Source organism: Ranitomeya imitator, chromosome 10 (assembly GCF_032444005.1).
Source record: "Ranitomeya imitator isolate aRanImi1 chromosome 10, aRanImi1.pri, whole genome shotgun sequence".
In the NCBI taxonomy this organism is placed as follows: domain Eukaryota; kingdom Metazoa; phylum Chordata; class Amphibia; order Anura; family Dendrobatidae; genus Ranitomeya; species Ranitomeya imitator.
In genome coordinates this window covers 139,154,904-139,170,527 of record NC_091291.1, presented here as the reverse complement: position 1 = coordinate 139,170,527, position 15,624 = coordinate 139,154,904, and the positions used below count along the sequence as shown (strand labels likewise).

At 49.9% G+C, this 15,624-nt stretch overlaps 1 protein-coding gene across 8 annotated transcripts in view; it reads left to right on the top strand.

The window, feature by feature from the left end:
- KIF1B (kinesin family member 1B) overlaps nucleotides 1–15,624 on the top strand; it is a 133,355-nt gene that overhangs the window by 91,531 nt on the left and 26,200 nt on the right. For 7 of the 8 annotated variants that reach the window (XM_069741699.1, XM_069741697.1, XM_069741693.1 and 4 more), the window contains one exon: nucleotides 14,929–15,025. In XM_069741699.1, coding sequence (XP_069597800.1) covers nucleotides 14,929–15,025 — 97 coding nt within the window. Of the gene's footprint in view, nucleotides 1–2,408; nucleotides 8,152–14,928; nucleotides 15,026–15,624 lie in introns of those variants that run through there. The other variant, XM_069741700.1, reaches the window with a different exon arrangement.

Genomic DNA, 15,624 nt, shown 5'->3' with positions numbered 1-15,624 from the left:
TCGAGGCTCCGCGCACCGTTGTGCAGTAACTGATCCTCGAGGCTCCGCGCACCGCTCTACACAAACTGATGCTCGAGGCTCTGCGCACCGTTGTGCAGAAACTGATCCTCGAGGCTCCGTGCACCGCTGTGCAGAAACTGATCCTCGAGGCTCCGTGCACCGCTGTGCAGAAACTGATCCTCGAGGCTCCGTGCACCGCTGTGCAGAAACTGATCCTCGAGGCTCCGTGCACCGCTGTGCAGAAACTGATCCTCGAGGCTCCGTGCACCGCTGTGCAGAAACTGATCCTCGAGGCTCCGTGCACCGCTGTGCAGAAACTGATCCTCGAGGCTCCGTGCACCGCTGTGCAGAAACTGATCCTCGAGGCTCCGCGCACCGTTGTGCAGAAACTGATCCTCGAGGCTCCGTGCACCGCTGTGCAGAAACTGAGCCTCGAGGCTCCGTGCACCGCTGTGCAGAAACTGATCCTCGAGGCTCCGCGCACCGTTGTGCAGAAACTGATCCTCGAGGCTCCGTGCACCGCTGTGCAGAAACTGAGCCTCGAGGCTCCGCGCACCGTTGTGCAGAAACTGATCCTCGAGGCTCCGCGCACCGTTGTGCAGAAACTGATCCTCGAGGCTCCGTGCACCGCTGTGCAGAAACTGATCCTCGAGGCTCCGCGCACCGTTGTGCAGAAACTGAGCCTCGAGGCTCCGCGCACCGTTGTGCAGAAACTGAGCCTCGAGGCTCCGCGCACCGTTGTGCAGAAACTGAGCCTCGAGGCTCCGCGCACCGTTCTGCCTCCCTCTCTGGTCATTGACAGCGCTGTCTGACTTGAGCCTTCTCGGCAGCATACACCACTCTCTCCAATAAAGCCAGCACTGTCACTCACCAGTGAGGGAGGCGGGGACATGCAGAACTGTTCATTAAGCCTTCAGGCCACGCCCACAGTGCACCCAGCAGCCTAATTAACATGTTTGATTAAGCTTCATTTTCTGCAGAGCGGAGGAAGCGATGAGGACACTAAATGTGCGATCTTCATGTGCTCAGAATATGCTGTCAGGATGGTTTGATGTGAGGGGGGCAAGGGGGGGGGGGGGGTTGGAAATAGAAAAAAAAAGAAAATATCATTATAAATAAATCTTTAAATACTTTTAATTAGCAAGTCACACTTATTTTGTCTAGGGTGCACTAGAATGTTAAAGGGGTTGTCAGCTACTTTATTGTGATGGCGTTTCTTCTGGATTGGTCATCAATATGAGATCGCCGGGGGTACGACACCCGTCACTGCCACCAATCATCTGGTCGGAGGTGATCAGTCGCAGAGCTGCACAGCGCGGCTCAATCACCCGTATAAGGGCCACAGCGAGTTACTGCGGATCCGCTCCCATTCATTGTAGTCAGGGGCGGATGCGCACTACCCGTCCGTGGCCTTTATACAGATGGTGGCGCTGTGCTGGGAAGTTCTGCAGCTGGTCGCAGCTGATTGGCGGGGCCTCCCGGTGATCTGACATTGATAACCTATCCCTAGGGTAGTCTATCATTATAAAGTAGTGGACAACCCCTTTAATAGGTCCAGTGCCAGTGAGCACGTGCAGTAGGGAGCTGTGCTGCTGTGACCTGAAGATATACCGTGATGGGGTCTCCGAGGGTCCGACGTCACGCGCTCACAGGCACCGTCCTATTAACATTGTAGGACAGATTATAACAAGGCAGCGTCATTATATACAGCAGGAACGAAGATTACTTTTATAATTAAAGGGATATAGGACATTTTTATTATGGATCTGTTGTTATTTATTGATCTATTGCTCCGAGGCTAGAAACAAAATAAAGTATTGGGGTACACGAGACAACCCCGTACAGCATGATCGGCGGGCTGGCCCGTATTTGGGGCGGATACCGGGATGAATGTGTAAATCTGTGTGTGCAAACGACCCCGAATATGTAGATTAAAGCCGCCAATTAATTGACGCCATCGGATGATAGTAGCGCTGCTCCTCGCACACACACTCGTGTCTGTACGGCGGCCGAGCTGAGCCCCCGCGTCTGCCGTCTGTCTCTACTAACCTTCTTCTTGGCTGACCTGTCCTTCTTGCATCTTGGAGTGGTGGGTTTGCTGTGCGGAGATGCAGGATTCGGCCTGTGTGTCGTGGGCATGGGCTTGTTTCTCCTCCACCTCTAATCTGCTCTCTTAATGAAGGCTGCTGCCTGTCTTCTCTTCAAACCTTTCACACGTTTCTAGGTGAGGACTAAATATTATTCACTTTTTTTATATATATAATTTAAGTCACTCCTTCACTTCAGTTTTCACATCCCCTTCGTTTTTCCTTTTTACGTTTCATGTTTGTCTTTATTTTATTTTTGTGTTTCCATTTTTTTTTTTTTAGTTTCTTTTGGGGCCATTTTGATTTTTTTTCTTTCTCAAGGATGCGGACTCAGATAGTGGGGACGACTCCGAGAAGCGATCGTGTGAAGAGAGCTGGCGTTTAATCACCTCTTTACGGGAGAAGCTTCCTCCCAGCAAAGTGCAAAGCATCGTTAAGAAATGCGGCCTCCCCAGCAGCGGCAAGAAACGCGAGACCAACAAGATGTACCATATCCCGCAGAGACGTCGGCTGAGCAAAGACTCCAAGTGGGTGACCATCTCCGATCTGAAGATCCAAGCCGTGAAGGAGATCTGCTACGAGGTGGCTCTGAACGACTTCCAGCACAGCCGGCAGGAGATCGAGGCTCTCGCCATAGTTAAAATGAAGGAGCTGTGTGCCATGTATGGAAAGAAGGATCCCAACGAGCGGGACTCCTGGCGGGCAGTAGCTCGGGATGTGTGGGATACCGTAGGTGTGGGGGATGAAAGGATTGAGGATGTGGTGCCAGTAGCGAAGGGACCAACCGATGTGGATGATCTTAAGGTTCATGTAGATAAACTGGAAGACATATTGCAGGAGGTCAAGAATCAGAACAACATGAAGGACGAGGAGATAAAAGCCCTCAGAAACAAAATGTTGAAGATGGAGAAGGTGTTACCTCTGATGGGTCCACAAGCAGAACGGAAGACTCGAGAGTCCAGTAACGAACGTGTTAAAGGAAACGCAAGTGAAACAAGTCAAACGTCCTCGGCGGACCCTGAAAAAGACGAAAGGGTAAACCAGCTATTAGACAATGACGCCTTGTTCTGCAGAGGACGGTCCACCTGGATGAGACAGGAACAAGTCAAGTTTAAGAACCTCCAACAGCAGGAAATCGCCAAGCAGCTGCGGAGGAATAACGCTCCCCACCGGTTCATCCCGCCGGAGAACCGCAAACCTCGCTTCCCTTTCAAAAGCAATCCCAGCCACCGAAGTTCCTGGAGTCCAGGCACGCACATTATCATCACCGACAAGAAGGTCATAGAGGTCAAAATCCCAAAAGATGCCCAAATCCAGGAACAGGAGGAGGTGGATCCAGAAAGGCAAATCTGGAGCCCCTATAGCCAAATGCGGAACCAGCACTTAAACCAGTATCGGGGGCAGCAGGATAACCAAGACAATACGCCCGGTCGCTGGAGAAGCAATTCTCTCAATGGGTATCAGAAAGGACTGAGCCGCCAAGCATCGGGCTCCTCAGAGTCCCTACAGTCCTGTGACTCTCAGCCGACCGACTCGCCAAACTTCTACCATCCCGAAAATCCAAACCAGCCACAAAACTGGGGTCTGTACCAGGGCAACAGCAATAACAGCAGCAACAACTCTTACAACAGACAGGCTGAGCGACCCCACCATTACAACCAGTTTGTCACCCCGCCTCGCATGAGGCGTCAGTACTCCGCTCCCAACCTCAAATCCGGACGGGAGACGTCGGTGTGAGCTGCTATCTTGGAAGGACTGGTGCTGGCAACGTGTATTAGACAGGGAGGTTTGTGCTATGTCTTGTGCACCCTAAACTGGTTGATCAGCCGTAGCAGTGTTGGGTGTGTGGAGGTTCCTGCTCCGGATAATTTTGTGTGTTTCTGTTTGTGGACCCTCGGAGAGAGATATCTGTCTCTAATCTGTGGGGGTCTCCGTCCACATCCCCAAGACCTACTACCTCTCCCACCTTCAGTATTAACCTTGGCTACGTACTACCCGATAATCCCATAGACTAAAATAATCACACAATCCCCATATTATGACTTATTCTAGGTGGCCTTTTAGTAATTGCACTGACTTTTTATTTTTTGCAAGTGTTAAGAACAATATAATACCACTAGTCAAAAATCACTAATAGACTGAAAACACTATCCCCGACCCCAGAACATCTAGGCCTCATTCAGACTCTGTAATGCACGTTGTACTTTAGTGTCTGTGTTACAGACGCAGATCCTGGGGATGATCGTGAATCTACTGAAATCTGTTGTGGATCCGGTGATGCTGGTAATTCAGGTTGTGTAACCAACGGTCAGACCAGGACTTGCAGCCGAAATACAGATGGTAAAGTGCAGTCAATGCATTAGGGCCATCAGTACGAGGCCTTGCCCTGGCCTGGTGGCAGGGAGGCCTTGCCCTGGTCTGGGGGCAGGGAGGCCTTGCCCTGGTCTGGGGGCCGGGAGGCCTTGCCCTGGTCTGGGGGCCGGGAGGCCTTGCCCTGGTCTGGGGACAGGGAGGTCTTGCTCTGGTCTGGGGGCAGGGAGGTCTTGCCCTGGCCTGGTGGCAGGGAGGCCTTGCTCTGGTCTGGGGGCAGGGAGGCCTTGCCCTGGTCTGGTGGCAGGGAGGCCTTGCCCTGGTCTGGGGGCCGGGAGGCCTTGCCCTGGTCTGGGGGCAGGGAGGTCTTGCTCTGGTCTGGGGGCAGGGAGGCCTTGCCCTGGTCTGGTGGCAGGGAGGCCTTGCCCTGGTCTGGTGGCAGGGAGGCCTTGCCCTGGTCTGGTGGCAGGGAGGCCTTGCCCTGGTCTGGTGGCAGGGAGGCCTTGCCCTGGTCTGGGGACAGGGAGCTCTTGCTCTGGTCTGGGGACAGGGAGGTCTTGCTCTGGTCTGGGGGCAGGGAGGCCTTGCTCTGGTCTGGGGGCAGGGAGGCCTTGCCCTGGTCTGGGGGCAGGGAGGTCTTGCTCTGGTCTGGGGGCAGGGAGGCATTGCTCTGGTCTGGTGGCAGGGAGGTCTTGCCCTCGTCTGGTGGCAGGGGAGGTCTTGCCCTCGTCTGGTGGCAGGGAGGCCTTGCCCTGGTCTGGGGACAGGGAAGCCTTGCTCTGGTCTGGTGGCAGGGAGGTCTTGCCCTGGTCTGGTGGCAGGGAGGCCTTGCCCTGGTCTGGTGGCAGGGAGGTCTTGCCCTGGTCTGGGGGCAGGGAGGCCTTGCCCTGGTCTGGGGACAGGGAGGTCTTGCCCTGGTCTGGGGGCAGGGAGGTCTTGCCCTGGTCTGGGGGCAGGGAGGTCTTGCCCTGGTCTGGGGGCAGGGAGATCTTGCCCTGGTCTGGGGGCAGGGAGGTCTTGCCCTGGTCTGGGGGCAGGGAGATCTTGCTCTGGTCTGGGGGCAGGAAGGTCTTGCTCTGGTCTGGGGGCAGGGAGGCCTTGCCCTGGTCTGGTGGCAGGGAGGTCTTGCCCTGGTCTGGGGGCAGGGAGGCCTTGCCCTCGTCTGGTGGCAGGGAGGTCTTGCCCTCGTCTGGTGGCAGGGAGGTCTTGCCCTCGTCTGGTGGCAGGGAGGTCTTGCCCTCGTCTGGTGGCAGGGAGGCCTTGCCCTGGTCTGGGGACAGGGAGGCCTTGCTCTGGTCTGGTGGCAGGGAGGTCTTGCCCTGGTCTGGGGGCAGGGAGGTCTTGCCGTGGTCTGGGGGCAGGGAGGTCTTGCCCTGGTCTGGGGGCAGGGAGATCTTGCTCTGGTCTGGGGGCAGGAAGGTCTTGCTCTGGTCTGGGGGCCGGGAGGCCTTGCCCTGGTCTGGGGACAGGGAGGCCTTGCCCTGGTCTGGTGGCAGGGAGGTCTTGCCCTCGTCTGGTGGCAGGGAGGCCTTGCCCTGGTCTGGGGACAGGGAGGCCTTGCTCTGGTCTGGTGGCAGGGAGGTCTTGCCCTGGTCTGGTGGCAGGGAGGTCTTGCCCTGGTCTGGTGGCAGGGAGGTCTTGCCCTCGTCTGGTGGCAGGGAGGCCTTGCCCTGGTCTGGAGGCAGGGAGGCCTTGCCCGGACACCGAGCGGAGATCTGCTTTCCATGTGATACCTGCCGCCCGTCATCCTATAGTCTTCATTTTCCCGTCTACTTCTTGTTGCAGTAACACTTAACCCCTTTAGCTTTTATCACCCCTTCTTTTAGTTTTCCCTAATCGTCTCATGTCAGACATCACATTGGAAATGACACAATGGCAGTGGGTGGACAGTTGCATGTTGGCCCTTAGGTTGTCGGGTTTACATTACTAATGGGCCTGGAAGTTTGTTTTCCGGTGTGATACAAAAAAATTCACACCTGTGCTTTGCAATTTTTTCCAAAGAGTCCGCATCGTGTTGCCGTCTGTTCCTGGCCCGCTTTCTTCTCTGCAGGGTTAAATGCTCTAATTGTGTGTTCACACTGAGGGTTTTTTTTTCTTGCAAAAACCACAAGTTTCGGTTGGAGAGAGTGAGTTTGTGCTCTGAAAACTCTGCAAAAAAAAGCTTGGTGTGAATACACTCATAGCGTAATGAGCGCAGTTTGGCAGCTCCACTACAAAGTATTTAGGGCTCTGTTCACACCAGCGCCATGATTTTGTTGCCCCCTTGGGTGGCAAAGAGTTACAGATAAGTCAATGGGCTTCAGGAAGTTCCAATAGGATCCTTTGCAACACAGATCTGAAATATGCACCATGGATCCTGTAAAAAACAGAACAACAAAAAAAAAAAAACCGGAAATGTGACGTCGGTGTGAACAGGCCAGGGCTGAGAGCAAGTTCATACATGGCTTCCATTACTTGACAGGTTAGAGTGCTAGCTTGGCTTGGAGCCCCTGCTGCTCTTATGTCACCCGGCGGCCGATGATGTCATGGGGTCTGTGGGAGCTCAAATGATGTCATCATGCTCCGTGACAATGAAGCGCATTTGTATAGTGACGCACATGTAGAACACGACCTCACGCGTTGGCCCGTCACATCACTCACATTCAAAAAGATTTGTTCTAAAATTATTATAAAAAGTTTCAAAAGTTTTTCTTCTAAAAGTTTTTCTTGCGCTCCTTCTGTCCGCGGACGTATTCCTGACACACTAGTGATCGGGCCGGAGGGACCTGCTTGATCCAGTTCTTCTTACGACTACAATCTAAAACCTCTCTTTTATTATTTTTTGGAGACAGTCAGCAAGTAGAAGGCTGCAGAATGTTCAGTTGTGATAAGTCCAGCTCGGGAACTACTTTAAGGCGATGTTTTGCTTTGTTTTTATCCCCGTCTGAGATGCTTTTGATCGAGCAGTAAGTTTTCGTGTGTGCTATGCTACGCGGCTGGCGTTGCCTCATGGCAAGAGACCCCGCAAGTGTCTGATATGGGTATTGTCAGAGGAAAGAAGGGAAGCGTCCAGTAAAAAGATGCATTATTCCAGAAACAGCGCCACACCTGTCCATATCTGGTATTGCAGCTGATCTCCATTCAGGTAAATGGGGCTGGGTTGTAATATCTGCTGACTGATCGGACCCCAACCTGTAGACTGAAGACCTTTGGATGTTCAGGTTGGAGCCTGCTGCCTTTCAATGGTGCTAGTATTACACCATGCGTAGAATTAGTGATGTGTAGGTCTATTTTTTTTTTTAGCCATGTGATCAAATTAGGTTATTCACAGCCGCCAATGCAAGTCCTAATGCATCCGATGAGCTTGGTCTGTGGCCGGTGGTCTCCCGGCTGCCAGGACTGTGTGTGTGTGACTGGTCAGCCTGTGAATGTGTCCAGGAGCTTCCATCCACCCAGCGCTGAGCATCTTGATCTCCATGATTCTTTGTGCCTGATGTTATACATGATACTACCTATCGGTGCCTCCACGCTGCACTCCCCGACGGTGGCTCTGATTCTCAATGTTACCACTATAGGGGTCCGTGCCCATCCAGGCTGAGGGTGAAACAAAAATGTCATGTGAAGTGTTAAACCTGGAAGTAATAAGAAAGGAAATGTTCCTGTGGGGCCCAGACATTATGGATTGTAAGCTGTCCGATGAGCAGGGTTCTGTGCCGAGTTTACATCCTGTCTGGTTCATGGCTGCTCTATGAATAAACTTTGACCTGATACTGAAGCCGACTCCTGTCACTCCTTCTTGTGTGTTGTATATTTTTTCTCATATTCGTCGTATTAAAGGGGCACGGCGTATAAAACGGACACTGTGTTATGCCTGCAGGGCAGCGTGTAATAGGTACAAAAAATCCCCCCCCCCCGGATCCTTCCCTCTCTCCCTCTCTCTTCGCGGGGTCCTTCCCTCTCTCCCTCTTCGCGGGGTCCTTCCCTCTCTCCCTCTCTCTTCGCGGGGTCCTTCCCTCCCCCCGGGGTCCTCCATTTCCCCCTCCCCAGGGTCCTTCACCTCCCTCTCCAGGGTCCTTCACCTCCCTCTCTCTCCCTCTCTGGGGGTCCTTCACCTCCCTCTCTGGGGGTCCTTCACCTCCCTCTCCGGGGGTCCTTCACCTCCCTCTCCGGGGGTCCTTCACCTCCCTCTCCGGGGGTCCTTCACCTCCCTCTCCGGGGGTCCTTCACCTCCCTCTCCGGGGGTCCTTCACCTCCCTCTCCGGGGGTCCTTCACCTCCCTCTCCGGGGGTCCTTCACCTCCCTCTCCGGGGGTCCTTCCCCGCCCTCTCTCCCCCTCTCCGGGGGTCCTTCACCTCCCTCTCTCTCCCTCTCCAGGGTCCTTCACCTCCCTCTCTCTCCCTCTCCAGGGTCCTTCACCTCCCCCTCTCTCGTCCTTCACCTCCCTCTCTCTCCCTCTCTGGGGGTCCTTCACCTCCCTCTCCAGGGTCCTTCCCCTCCCTCTCTCCCTCTCCAGGGTCCTTCCCCTCCCTCTCTCCCTCTCCAGGGTCCTTCACTTCCATCTCTCTCCGGGGGTCCTTCACCTCCCTCTCCAGGGTCCTTCACCTCCCTCTCTCTCCCTCTCCAGGGTCCTTCACCTCCCTCTCTCTCCCTCTCCAGGGTCCTTCACCTCCCCCTCTCTCCCTCTCCAGGGTCCTTCCTCTCCCTCTCTCACCCTCTCCAGGGTCCTTCACCTCCCTCTCTCTCCCTCTCTGAAGGTCCTTCACCTCCCTCTCTCTCGTCCTTCACCTCCCTCTCTCCCTCTCCAGGGTCCTTCACTTCCCTCTCTCTCCGGGGGTCCTTCACCTCCCTCTCCAGGGTCCTTCACCTCCCTCTCTCTCCCTCTCCGGGGTCCTTCACCTCTCTCTCTCTCCCTCCCTGGGGTCCTTCACCTCCCTCTCTCTCCCTCTCTGGGGTCCTTCACCTCCCTCTCTCTCCTTCTCCGGGGGTCCTTCACTCTTTCTTAGGCCAGCGTCACACTAGCGAGTTTTACAGACGTATGAGAGGTGCAGAAAATACGGATTGCACACGGTACATTGATTCTCTATGGCCCAGCTCCTATCTGCCGTATTTTACTGATCCGTATTATACGGTCTTCTACGGCCGTAGAAAATTGCAGCATGCTGCGTTTGTCACCGTATTGCGCAAAAAAAAACGCCAATGAAAGTCTATGGGGGCGAGAAAAATACGGATTACACAAGGACCAGCAGTGTGTGACTTGCGAGAAATACGCAGCGGTGTTAGAGAGAAAAGCCGGTAATTCATTGCGGTGTACAGTAAAATCACACTGACAGGTTACAATAGAATAGATAGAATAAATGCCTACAAATAGTATAGGGGTATATGTATGTATATATATATATATATATATATACATACATACATACATACATACATACATACATACATACATACATACATATATATATATATATATATATATATATATATATATATATATATATAGATCAGTGAGACACATATATATATTAATATTTCATACAGCACTAGATAGGAGAAAAGCCGGTAATTCAATTGTCGGCTTTTGCTTTCTCCTTTCCAAACCCGACAGGATATGTGACATGGTTACATACAGTAAACCATCTCATATCCCTTTTTTTTTTTGCATATTCCACACTACTAATGTAAGTAGTGTGTATGTGCAAAATTTGGGCGCTCTAGCTATTAAATTAAAGGGTTAAATCGCGGAAAAGATTGGCGTGGGCTCCCGCGCAATTTTCTCCGCCAGAGTGGTAAAGCCAGTGACTGAGGGCAGATATTAATAGCCTGGAGAGGGTCCACGGTTATTGCTCCCCCTCCCCCCTGGCTAAAAACACCTGCCCCCAGCCACCCCAGAAAAGGCACATCTGTAAGATGCGCCTATTCTGGCACTTGGCCACTCTCTTCCCATTCCCGTGTAGCATTGGGATATGGGGTAATGAAGGGTTAATGCCACCTTGCTATTGTAAGGTGACATTAAGCCAAATTAATAAGGGAGAGGCGTCAATTATGACACCTATCCATTATTAATCCAATTGTATGAAATGGTTAATAAAAAACACACACATTATTACAAAGTATTTTAATGAAATAAATACACAGGGTGTTTTAATATTTTATTGCTCTTAATCCACCTGAAGACCCTCGTTCTGTAAAAAAGGAAAAATAAAAAATCAACAATATCCCATACCTTCTGTCGTTCTGTCACGTCCCACGCTGTAAATCCATCTGAAGGGGTTAACTAATTTTACAAGCAGGAGCCTGCTAATGCAGCTGTGCTCCTTCCTGTAAAACCCTGGGGAATGAATGGAATGTAGGTCAATGACCTGTAGTTACCTTCAGTCGAGGTGATGCGCCCTCTGCTGGATGTCCTCATATGAATTCAAGCATTGGAACTTTTCTGAATATTTTCCCAGGCTCGAGTTCATACCACTCTGGCGGAGAAAATTGCGCGGCAGCCCACGCCGATTTTTTTCCGTGATTTAACCCTTTAATTTAATAGCTAGAGCGTCCAAATTTTGCACATACACACTACTAACATTAGTAGTGTGGAATATGCAAAAAAAAGGGATATGAGATGGTTTACTGTATGTAATCATGTCACATATCCTGTCGGGTTTGGAAAGGAGATAGCTTTATAGCTGGTAATTCAAGTACCGGCTTTTCCTATCTACGCTGTATGAAATATTAATATATATACATATGTGTCTCACTGATATATATACGGTGTATGTATATGTGTGTCTATCTATCTATCTATCTATCTATCTATCTATCTATCTATATATATCTATATATATCTCAGTATATATGTTTTTACGATTATTTGAGCCCATGGATCCATTGTATGTCCATATTGCAAGCCTGCGAGACAATCTCGCAGTACGGATTACATACGGAGGATGCCATGCGCAATATACGCTGTCACACCCTGCCTACGGATGACATACGGATCACTATTTTGGGGACTTTTCTGCGTCGCATTGCCTAGAGAAGACTCCTCTGTAGAATGAAGCTTTCCTGTATATTTCTGTCAGCTGCGTTCAGACTTGTGCTGATTTCCTGCAGGTTCAGTGTCTGTACAGTCATCAGAGGGCGGCAGAACCTGGTCTTATAGGGTCATAGATTGCAGGTTGCTGGGGGGGTGAGCATCAGACAGCAGAATTTCACATGCAGCTTTAGGTGTGACTAGAGAACTGGAATAGAATATGGATAAGATTGTTCACAGATGCCGTTTGAGATCCCAAGTTTGATGTCAGGGTGATATCAGGTCATTGGTAGTCTTACATAGGACTGCATGCAAATCCACATGATCTTAGAGGGATTGTCCAAGGTGAGAACACATCACTGCTTTCTACCAGGATCGGTGCCATGTCTGCTCACACATCGTGTCTGGTCCTGCAGCACAGTGCTATGGAATGGGACTGAGCAGCAATTCCACACACAACCTGGGGACAGGTGAGGGGCTGTTTCCACATTCTGGACACCCCTTTAAAGGGAACCTGTCACCCCCCCAGGCGTTTGTAACTAAAGGAGCCACTTGTGCAGCACTGATGCTGCATTCTGACAAGGTGACTCTTTTAGTTCGGGTCCCTGGCACTGCAGCAATAATCGCTTTTGAAATTTGTCCCTCATACCTGTGAAATCGCCAGGGGGGCATGTCTTTCCCCCATAATCCAGACGCCTCACAGCCGTCACTCATGGCCTCTGCGCGCCGGGCGCCGCCTCCCCTTCCTTCAGTAGCGTCCTCGGCGGGTTCCCAAAGAACTACATAATAAATTCAGCTCTGCTTCATCTGTGTATAGGATACATCCAGGCTGTACGATATTGTAATCTAAATAGAGAAATTAAAGGGGTTGTCTAGGATTTAAAGGGCATTTTCCACTGTAGCAAGCTGTCACTTCTACAGGCTAGAAGATAACTGGCCGATCTCCAAAACCGTGGTTCCACATTGCCATCTAGTGGCTGAAATATAGAATGCACCTCCCAGTCTCCATCAATACCTGTATCTTCATCTATTGTTCCCTTGAAACCATCAACAAGCTGCTGTTGCTGGATCTGCTTTTCCTATTACTTTTCTGTTTAGAGCTTGTCTCTTTGTTAGTAGGCTGTGGATAAGATTTGCTCCCTCCTACACCTCTTACGCTACATGTCCTGTCCAAGTATTCTGTGTTCTTATTCGTTACCAGTCCATTTGGGTATTCACATATTTGAGTTTAGGAGCGAATCGATATATTATAATCACAAAAAGAAGTAAAAGCAAGACCCAACAACACCATGGTCTTGTCCTACATCCAGAAACACATTAATTTTTCTTTTAGTGCTTAGTTCTAGCCAGAAATGTCCATAGGTCCTGGAGCTCCTGTATAAAAACTTGTGATGACAAAATGTGACTATCAGTCAGGTTCCTGCTGTCCGTAACCAGGAGAAATCAGACTCCACTTTTTACCTGCATTAATTTTTATACCTGAAGCTTGTGATCTGTATACACCTAAGTAAAGCACAGATCATCATAACTTAATGCACAAAAAAGCTCTTCTCCATATGACTCGTTCTTTGTGATTTTACATAGTTTAATTATATCGGGAAATGTAGAGAGGAAGTTTCCACCAGTCAATATATTTTCTGTATAACTTTCCTGTTCTAGATGTGAACACATCCATATAGTCAGGTGCATTGTGTTATCACTGCCAGCAGAGGGCAGCAGGGAGCGCTGTCACATTCTGTGTATGATCAGTAAGGGTCTCCTGATCGGTCACCAGTTTTATACTCGTCTTTAGACCACCGTTCAGACCAGGGTGGCATTTTTAATTTTTTTTTTTTTTCAAAACTACAGTCTTTATCAGGCAAAGGAAAATCTTGTTTCTCCTCTTCCCCATTCACACCTCAAAACGAATAACTGAAGTATCAGATTACAGCCTCGAGCACATGACTATACATACAGAGAAATTACTCCGTTTTGCACCTGCAAGTAAACTGTTGTGGCACCTGCCGCAGATGCGGTATTATACAGTGACTCTACTCTTGCAGTTGCAGCAGAATTCAGTGTCTCATAAAGGAATCACGGGCTGTGTCTGCTCCGCTGCCTCCGTACAAACGTCTATTCATAGAAATAGGTTTAGGAGGAAAGCTAATAGTTTTCCATCAGCCATAGATGGCGGGTGGTCCCTAATCCGCGGCTTATCCCTCGTGTCCGTCCAGCCCTGCTGTGAACTCTTCTATTCTGTGACATAAGAGCTTATGGGATCAGGGCATTAACCCCTACGTGCCCCGGTCACCCCTGCCGTACGGCCCGTCATTACATGTATGGTGCTGAACTTATGAGAAGTAAGAATCCGCCCTTCATCAGTCTTGTATCATTACTCCATCGTCATCTCTGGCCTTAAAATATATATATATATATATATATATATATATATATATATATATATATATATATATATATATATATATATATATATATATATATATATATATACATATACTATACATACATCTACAGGCGCTTCTCCCAAAATTAGAATGTCATCAAAAAGTACATTTCAGTTCTTCAATGCAAAAAGAGAAACTCCTATATTATATGGAGTCATTACACACAGAGTGATCTATTTCACGTGTTTATTTCTGTTAATGTTAATGATTATGGCTTACAGTCAATGAAAACCCAAAATTCATTATCTCCGTAAATTAGAATAACTAACAAAAACACCTGCAAAGGCTCCTAAGGGTTTAAAAAAGGTCCCTTACTCTGGTTCAGTAGCTCCACAATCATGGGGAAGACTGCTGACCTGACAGATGTCCAGAAGGCGTCACTGACACACTCCACAAGGGGGGGAAACCGCAAAAGGTCATTGCTAAAGAAGCCGGCTGTTCACAGAGTGCTGTATCCAAGCAGATTAATGGAAAATTGAATAGAAGGGAAAAGTGTGGTAGAGAAAGGCGCACAAGCAACTGGGATAACCGCAGCCTTGAAAGGATTATTAAGAAAAGGCCATTCAATAATGTGGGGGAGATTCACAAGGAGTGGACTGCTGCTGGAGTCATTGCTTCAAGAGCCGCCACACACAGACGTGTCCAGGACATGGACTACAAGTGTCACATTCCTTGTGTCGGGCCATTAATGACCAATAGACAATGCCAGAAGCGTCTTACCTGGGCCAAGGAGAAAATGAACCGGACTGTTGTCAGTGGTCCAAGGTGTTGTGTTCAGATGAAAGTAAATTTTACATTTCATTTGTAAATCACGGTCCCAGAGTCTGGAGGAAGAGTGAAGAGGCCGCAATCCAATCTGCTGGAGGTCTAGTGTGATGTTTCCACAATCAGTTGTATTGAAGAACGGAAATAAATGAACTTTTTGATGATATTCTAATTTTGTGAGAAGCTCCTGTAAATGCCTCCTGATGCTTAACATATACTGTAGTGCTGTACAGAGATGTCGCCATTCGCGGTGGTCCTTGGCCCCCACTACACGTGTTCTTTCCTTTCTTTCCTATGCGTCCTGTCTCTCCATCTATAGGATTATGAAAGCAAACTACTGGCTCTGCAAAAGCAAGTGGAGACCCGGTCACTAACAGCTGACACCACCGAGGAAGAGGATGAAGAGGAAGAGGAGGGTAAGAGTCCTTGTTGTTCCAGCGAGGAAATTCCAGAATTGGTGGGATAAATATTGCTCATATTGCCCCACCACGGCCAGAGCACATAGAAGTGAGTGATTGGGGCTAAACTGCAAGACTAGAGTGTATTACTGAATACAGGGAGCTCCCCCTAGTGGTGGCTGCAGACAGGACCTTATCATGTATCTCTGTATACAGGGAGCTCCCCCTAGTGGTGGCTGCAGACAGGATCTTATCATGTATCTCTGTATACAGGGAGCTCCCCCTAGTGGTGTCTGCAGAGAGGATCTGATCATGTATCTCTGTATACAGGGAGCTCCCCCTAGTGGTGGCTGCAGACAGGATCTTATCATGTATCTCTGTATACAGGGAGCTCCCCCTAGTGGTGGCTGCAGACAGGATCTTATCATGTATCTCTGTATACAGGGAGCTCCCCCTAGTGGTGACTGCAGACAGGATCTTATCATGTATCTCTGTATACAGGGAGCTCCCCCTAGTGGTGGCTGCAGACAGGATCTGATCATGTATCTCTGTATACAGGGAGCTCCCCCTAGTGGTGTCTGCAGAGAGGATCTGATCATGTATCTCTGTATACAGGG